Genomic DNA, 8,652 nt, shown 5'->3' with positions numbered 1-8,652 from the left:
TGGAATGGGAACCATCATCTTTGTGTAATAATGTCGCTTGCTTTGCAATTTAAGGCAGGATGTTCTTGGTGGAGAGAGAGGGGTTAAGTTACACTGTAAAGCAGTGTTTCCCAACCAGGGTGCCTCTAGCTGTTGCAAAACTATAACTCCCAGCATGCCCGGAGTGCATAAAGTAGATTTTCCAATCTGTGATAAAAGGTTAGAGGTTTTCCATGTCTGAACAATGTCCTTATAATCCTTATTCCCAATATAATATGAAGGATTGCACAGGATCTGTATGTTATTTATGCTGCATTATATCTGTACATTGTTTCTGTATGTGAACCAGGTGTAATGTAACATATAACAGTAGAAGTCTCTTCCATCTCTCTATATCAGTGTTTCCCAACCAGGGTACCTCCAGCTGTTGCAAAACTACAATTCCCAGCATGCCCAGACAGCCAACGGCTGTCTGGGCATGCTGGGAGTTGTAGTTTTGCAACAGCTGGAGGCACCCTGGTTGGGAAACACTGATATAGGCTGTCCGGGCATGCTGGGAGTTGTAGTTTTGCAACAGCTGGAGGCACCCTGGTTTGGAAACACTGATATAGGCTGTCCGGGCATGCTGGGAGTTGTAGTTTTGCAACAGCTGGAGGCACCCTGGTTGGGAAACACTGATATAGGTTGTCCGGGCATGCTGGGAGTTGTAGTTTTGCAACAGCTGGAGGCACCCTGGTTGGGAAACATTGATATAGGCTGTCCGGGCATGCTGGGAGTTGTAGTTTTGCAATAGCTGGAGGCACTCTGGTTGGGAAACACTGATATAGGCTGTCCGGGCATGCTGGGAGTTGTAGTTTTGCAACAGCTGGAGGCACCCTGGTTGGGAAACAAGGCTGTAGGGACAGGCCACTAAATCAAATAATAATAACAATGATAAACAATAACAACAACGCATACATAGGCATATAGATATTAGAAGTGCATATATATATATATATATATATATATATATACATATATTTATATATACATATATATATACATACATATATATACATACATATATATACATACATACATATATATATATACATATATCTATATATATATATCTATATATATCTATATATATATATAGATAGATAGATAGATATATAGATAGATAGATATAGATATATTGCAAAACAGCTATGTTTGTAATGTGGTACCTCTCATTCCTGCAGTCCTATGTAAACTATATATGACATGACTATGAACTGTACAATTGCACTCAGCCAGCACTCCTATGTACGTGTGTATGTGTGTGTGTGTGTGTGTGTGTGTGTGTGTGTGTGTGTGTGTGTGTGTGTGTGTGTGTAAAACTAGAAAATAAAATAATAAAGTGAAATAAGATATAAAATATTGATATACAGCAAGATGTGCGCATATAAATGTAATGGCAGATGGGGTTTTAATAACAGAAGAGAAGGAATCGAATGCAGGGAGACTTTACCTATATTCCTCATCCATCTATGTGCATATTGCAAAAGCTGTGAATTTCCCACAGCACCAGAATACAGCACAGGGAGCCCCTGACCAAGGTGCTGATGCCTCCATAGTGCCCCTGCCATGTGGCATGTAACTAACCCTTTACATTATGGCTGCTGTGATGTGAAGCCTGCTAGGGGGCTACAAAAAAAAAACACAACAAATAAGAGTTAAAAACACAGCATCTCAATTTATTGCCAAAGGTATATATGATCGGTTAAAAGCTGGGGGGTGGGGAAATTGGATCAGGGAGAATCGTCACCCAACTTTCATTATTTGCAAAGAGTGTGATTGAATTAAAGGGCAGGGAGCTGGTTAGAAGGGAGAGGATGGTGTGCTATTAAATTCTAATTAGAGATGCAGGAATCAATGATAGGGAGGTTGGACAGCTAAGTCCCCCCAGTGCCAGCCCAATAGACTGATGAGTTATTGTCATGTAAAAAGCGCCAGCAATAAGACCAACCGCTTTGCTATTGTCCAAGTGGAAAGAGCCAAGTTTATTATGAGGACTCTATGCTCTGGAGACCTCAGGCAAGGCATCTCATAGGAGGCTTTTTCATAAAACTAGGCTCTGCTGCTAGTAAGGAGGCCAGTGCTGAGGCAGGCGTGGAGCAGAGCACATCACCTCCTCCAAGTCATCACCACCAGCCCTCATCTCCCAGTCTGTTCTTTACCTCCTTGGTGAGACTTCCAGAGCCTTTTCAATGTATAAAATGGAATATTCTTACCTTAACTCCTCTGCCTATGAGTCCTGTATGGCTGGCATGGACACCTCGAGCCTGGCATCTGCCTATGCAGACTTCAGTTCCTGCAGCCAAGCCAGTGGCTTCCAGTACAACCCTATCAGGACCACTTTTGGGGCCACCTCAGGCTGTCCATCCCTCACCCCAGGATCTTGCAGCCTTGGAACTCTCAGGGATCACCAGAGCAGCCCTTATGCAGCAGGTAAGGAGGTCTTCTCCAAGCTCTTCTTCTCCCCCCACCCTAATCCTTGCAAGGAGCCTTTTTCCCCTTGTATATAGGAATTCTTGATTGCATTTGAAAATGGAAATGTGTTTAGTATTTACCAAACGAAATTTGCTTACACAAATGAAAGAATTTATCACGTTAGAAGCGATTGCAGGCGAGGAGTAATTCAGTTACAGGGTTACACTATCCTGGTAGTCACACCCGAACCGCCAACAAAATTATCTTAAGCTGCCAAAATGATAGGCATAATTTATTTACTCTGGGATGAGACGTAAAGCTTAGCAAATAATTAAATAACCCAAGAGAAAGACTCATCACACCAGAAGACACTGTCCTAAAATGCTGGGACTCAACTGGACCACAACTGCAGCTGCTGCTGGCCACCACACTTCATACCTGGCCACCACACTTCATACCTGGCCACCACACTTCATACCTGGCCACCACACTTCATACCTGGCCACCACACTACACATTATTGGCCACTTTATTGGGATTTCACAGATTTGCTGACACATACACATCACCAGATGACACCATGAGAGACAGTTTTACCTTATTCCTATTTAGTGACTTCTGAATTGGACCTGTCCTATATACACCTGCATTGACTCTCATCTACAATAATATATATTCTATATGCACTCACATCATTCCACAAGATAGATACATTTTATATTTAGATACTTTTATACAGTGTTACATCTTGTACTATGTAATGTGGAGTTTTTTGGATGATTTCTGATTTCTCCTAAACGTGTTATCTCTTTTGCCCCCACAGTTCCCTACAAGCTGTTCACTGACCATGGTGGTCTCAATGAGAAGAGGAAGCAGAGGAGGATCAGGACCACATTCACCAGCGCCCAACTAAAGGAGCTAGAGAGGGTGTTTGCTGAAACCCATTATCCTGACATCTACACCAGAGAAGAGCTGGCTCTGAAGATAGACCTCACTGAAGCCAGAGTACAGGTACATATATATTCTACTACATATATATATATATATATATATATATATATATATATAATTGCATGTACATAAATTGGTGCAATAATGCTGATTGTTATATCAATATATTTATAGTCAGAATTAATAGATGGGATAGTATTGCTCCTATATAAAAGTTTATATGTCAATGTGTAATTTATATGTGATGTATATACTAATAAACTCTTTATTTATTTTTTCCTAATTTCCTCCCCTCCATCTTTTACCTCCCCTCACACTTTCTCCTTCCAATCCTATAAACCCATAATTTTATATTTCTCATTTAATGCCTGAATCTCTCCATACACCACCCCTTCATATATGACCCATACTTCTACCAATCCCCCATCTGCCTGGTGTCCCGTCTCCCTTCCCCACCCTTAGGTCTGGTTCCAAAATCGTCGGGCGAAGTTCAGGAAGCAGGAAAGAGCAGCAGCAGCCGCAGCTGCTGCAGCCAAGAATGGTTCCTCTGGGAAGAAATCCGACTCCTCAAGAGATGATGAAAGTAAAGAGACCAAGATCACCGATCCTGACAGTACTGGGGGCCCAGGTAATAACCCCAACCCAACCCAAAGCTGCGGTGGTGGCCCCAGCCCTACAGGATCGCAAGGGTCTGTTGTCCCAACAGAACAAGTGAAAGGAGTGCAAGGACCTGGAGGCCTGTCTTCTGCATCTGTGGTAGGGGGCACTGGAGGGGCACAAGGCTGGGCCACTGGGCCAGGTGGTACCATCACTTCCATCCCTGACTCCTTAGGAGGTCCATTTGCCAGTGTGTTATCCTCCCTACAGAGACCCAACAGTACCAAAGCCACTCTAGTCAAGAGCATGTTCTGAACTCCCCAGCATGATCACTAGTGCTGAGATCTGCAAGGTCAGTCGCTGCCTGCTGTTACTGTTCTTAGTACTCAGAATGACAATGACGATGATGGGGGGGCATCTGTTCACCTCAGCTACATTACCTGTCCAGGACAACTCAAAACCAGGCTCATCCAGCAGGTGGAACCACATCTGGGGGGACTCCATGGATCACACAGGTGAAACTTGGCTTCAGGGAAAGAAGGTTGAGTGCAGACTCCAGCAGAAAGTGTCAGAGACTGGTACTAGGGCTGATAGAAGACCACCCAGTATGAATGGTTTGGTGAGGATGCCAAAAGCCTGAGCACCCAGCAGTAGATCCTCTCTAGACCTCCAGAAAATCATCTCAAAAAAGGACAATTTTTAGCTGTATAGACAATTTAACTCCTTCACTGCCAAAAGGACAGGTCACTGAGGCAGTGGAAGGGTTAAACAAGGCACCGAAGACTCCGCACCCCTCTCCTTGTCTGATATATGAATTATTAGCACTATGTTTAAACTGCTTATCCCCCTGTTTCTTCTGGTTTAGCACATTCGTACATTATGACTATTCTTTGCTGGACTCTACATTGACAGAAATGATTTGCACTGTGCTGCAGGATCTGATTCTGCATTGGGTGTAAGAAGAATCTATTTATTACAATTACACATTCAAATGGTTGTTTGTTTTATGTTTACGTTTTTTAAATTCATTTTAAAAGGCACAAGACCTCTAGATATTAGGTGGATGTTGATGCTTTCTATTTGTGTCTTTCCCAGCAGTGTTATAATGTGACAGTTGTTTGGTGTTATTATAAGTACACAATGTCGACAATTGTTAAAGTAAATGATGTGGAATCCTTAGTCTATATAATGTCTCCATGGAGAAAAGGATCTGGGTCCTCTAATGTTTGTTTGTCTGTTTGTTTATTCGTTGACATTTTTATTTATTTCCCCTATTTTTTTTATTCAAATGGATTTCACACATTTTATTATTATTTTATTTAATTTTTTTTTACATTTTTGTTCTAAGAATCTGCATGTTGTCTTTTATTTTCTCCCCAGTCCTGAGCATATTAACCATGATGATTGAATGTTCAGGGTTCACTTATTTATATGTAGTTATTATGAATGCCTATTAAAAAAAAGGGACATTTTTTTTACATGTGCATTTTGTTTTCCAAAAGAAAAGTGTGCCATTTATTTGATTGTTGATAATAAAAGATGAAAATGCAAATAAATTGACTTTTAGTTGTAATTCAAGAAAAATGTTTATATAGTTAGGTATTACATTATTATATTAAATTATAAGCAACCTGAGGACAGGCAGGTTCATTTATATATGCAGATAATGATGATGATCATTAATTAATTAATTATTATTATACTAATAGAAATCTATCTTTGACTAAAGACTATCTTAGAGGTTGTGAAATATTATTATACATTTAATATATTTATATTTTTATATCTATATTCACTCTTAAATATTTGATTACATATATGAGATAGCTTAGGTTTCTTCACAAATTAAGCTAGGACAGTTATCTTATTTTGTGTTTCTTGAGGAATATTATGGAATGATTTGTGCTGTTTATGGTATGGTACATGATACATTTGATTATTCTGTCTACTGACCTGTGAGATAAGTGTGGTGAGTATCAGGGTGGGGGTAGGGGGTCTTCTTTAATGTGGACTTTATGTTACATCAGTAATCAGTCTTGCAGAGGAGATTTGCATCAATTAAGCTTTGCATACATTCAAATGAAAGAAGCCATTGACCTCTACCAGCAAGTGCAAATCATTCACTTCAAGTGCCCTCAGCTACAGTAATATACGAGGACTTTATCTCTGCCTCATTCTCGTGTTAAGTATCCTGGCACTACCCAGGCCTTTGTGCCCACTTCATACTACACACTGCCTGCCTGCCCTCTATTTACACCGCACACAGTCTTCCCTCTATATACCCTGCTAGTGCACATATCCCTGCCTTCATAATAACCTAGACATTGGAACCAGCCCTGCCTGCCCTCTATATACCCTGCTAGTGCACATATCCCTGCCTTCCTTATAACCTAATCCTTGGAACCAGCCCTTTCTGCCCTCTATATACCCTGCTGGCACACACAGCCCTGCCTGTCTTCTATATACCCTGCTAGTATATAAAGCCCTGCCTGTCTTCTATATACCCTGCTGGCACACACAGCCCTGCCTGCCTTCTATATACCCTGCTAGTATATAAAGCCCTGCCTGTCTTCTATATACCCTGCTGGCACACACAGCCCTGCCTGCCTTCTATATACCCTGCTAGTATATAAAGCCCTGCCTGTCTTCTATATACCCTGCTGGCACACACAGCCCTGCCTGCCTTCTATATACCCTGCTAGTATATAAAGCCCTGCCTGTCTTCTATATACCCTGCTGGCACACACAGCCCTGACTGCCCTCTGTATTCCATGTGAGTATGCACAGTACTGCCTGTCCTCTATATTCCGTAACCCTACCATGGCATACAGCCCTTCTGCCCTTTATATACTCTACTGGCACATACAGCCCTGCCTGCCTTCCATATACCCTGCTAGTATACACAGCCCTGCCTGTTTTCTATATACCCTGCTAGTATACACAGCCCTGTCTTCCTTCTATATACCCTGCTAGTATACACAGCCCTGCCTGCCCTCTATATACCCTGCTAGTATACACAGCCCTGCCTGTCTTCTATATATCTTGCTAGTATACACAGCCCTGCCTGTCTTCTATATACCCTGCTAGTATACACAGCCCTGCCTGTCTTCTATATACCCTGCTAGTATACACAGCCCTGCCTGCCCTCTATATACCCTGCTAGTATACACAGCCCTGTCTGTCTTCTATATACCCTGCTAGTATACACAGCCCTTCCTGTCTTCTATATACCCTGCTAGTATACACAGCCCTGCCTGCCCTCTATATATCCTGCTAGTATACACAGCAATGCCTGTCTTCTATATACCCTGCTAGTATACACAGCCCTGCCTGCCCTCTATATACCCTGCTAGTATATACAACCCTGCCTAACTCTGCCTGTATATACAATATGTCCTACTAGAAAACACAACACTATACAGCCTTTTGGTGTCACAGTTCATACTGACAATACAGAAAGCTTTGACACATAGTAGTGCCCCATATATTAACCATCCATGCTGCCATTGCACACAGCTCCGCCTGTGCCCTATATTTTACCTTGGCACACAGCTTTTCCTGTCTATGCCCATTGTATACCCACAGACATCTCATACTCATGGACCCCTCCATCCGATGCCCCTTGTAGCTGTCTCTTCAGAGATGACTCTGTATCATTCTCTATGACAGTAGTGAGAAGAATATTATTAGTTGTAGCAAAATACCAGTAATTCCTTATGTGATGTGTTCCCTCTAAAACCATTATTCACATTATTGTCCGCATAATATGAAATTTTATGAAATCTGTCGGGTCCTCTTCCCAAATCTATCGGGTCCTCTCCCCAAATCCGTCGGATCCTCTCTCCCCAAATCAGTCGGGTCCTCTCCCCAAATCTATCGGATCCCCTCTCCCCAAATCAATCGGATCCTCTCTCCCCAAATCAGTCGGATCCTCTCTCCCCAAATCCGTCGGACCCTCTCTCCCCAAATCAATCGGGTCCTTTCCCCAAATCAATCGGGTCCTCTCCCCAAATCAATCGGGTCTTCTCCCCAAATCTATCGGGTCCTCTCCCCAAATCTATCGGGTCCTCTCCCCAAATCAATCGGGTCTTCTCCCCAAATCTATCGGGTCCTCTCCCCAAATCAATCGGGTCTTCTCCCCAAATCTATCGGGTCCTCTCCCCAAATCTATCGGGTCTTCTCCCCAAATCTATCGGGTCCTCTCTCCACATCTCTTCTTATCTATGCGGTTCTCTGAAACAGTTTCTAAGAATCAAATAAGACAGAACAGAGGGGTCCAACCATTGCTCTTCCTATGATACTGATTACATTGTTGCCATATTTATAGGATAAATAAGAGTAATATAAAGTATCAATCACATCTACATGATACAAGTCTACCATTATTTTCTCATTAAGGTTATTGTTACGATTAGTAATGTTAGTGTTATTAACATAATCGACTTTTATTACTATTATTATTTTTTTCATGTTATTAATAATAATAAAATAATAATAATTATTATTTTAAAGATAATTTGGAGGCATCTTTTTTTTTAAGGGTCAGTGATAATAAATTTTGCATAATATCGCTCTGTATATTAATATTGTAGTTACTATTATTAATTACAATATATATTAGTAGTAGTGCGGTATTGTTATGTTATAATATTTTTTTTTGTTCTTTATACT

The 8,652-nt window shown here is 41.4% G+C and overlaps 1 protein-coding gene across 3 annotated transcripts in view; it reads left to right on the top strand.

The window, feature by feature from the left end:
* The window catches only part of PHOX2B (paired like homeobox 2B), a 13,426-nt gene extending 7,901 nt beyond the window's left edge, over positions 1-5,525 (top strand). For all 3 annotated transcript variants that reach the window (XM_056557098.1, XM_056557092.1, XM_056557108.1), the window contains 3 exons: positions 2,075-2,451; positions 3,257-3,444; positions 3,847-5,525. In XM_056557098.1, coding sequence (XP_056413073.1) covers positions 2,211-2,451; positions 3,257-3,444; positions 3,847-4,296 — 879 coding nt within the window. In that variant the 5' untranslated portion in view covers positions 2,075-2,210 and the 3' untranslated portion in view covers positions 4,297-5,525. The remainder of the gene's footprint in view (positions 1-2,074; positions 2,452-3,256; positions 3,445-3,846) is intronic.
* Positions 5,526-8,652: the final 3,127 nt, after the last annotated feature.

The sequence above is a fragment of the Hyla sarda genome, chromosome 1, assembly GCF_029499605.1.
Source record: "Hyla sarda isolate aHylSar1 chromosome 1, aHylSar1.hap1, whole genome shotgun sequence".
Taxonomy (NCBI): Eukaryota; Metazoa; Chordata; class Amphibia; order Anura; family Hylidae; genus Hyla; species Hyla sarda.
The sequence above is the reverse complement of the archived record's forward strand: the minus strand, read 5'-3'. Positions and strand labels throughout refer to the sequence as shown.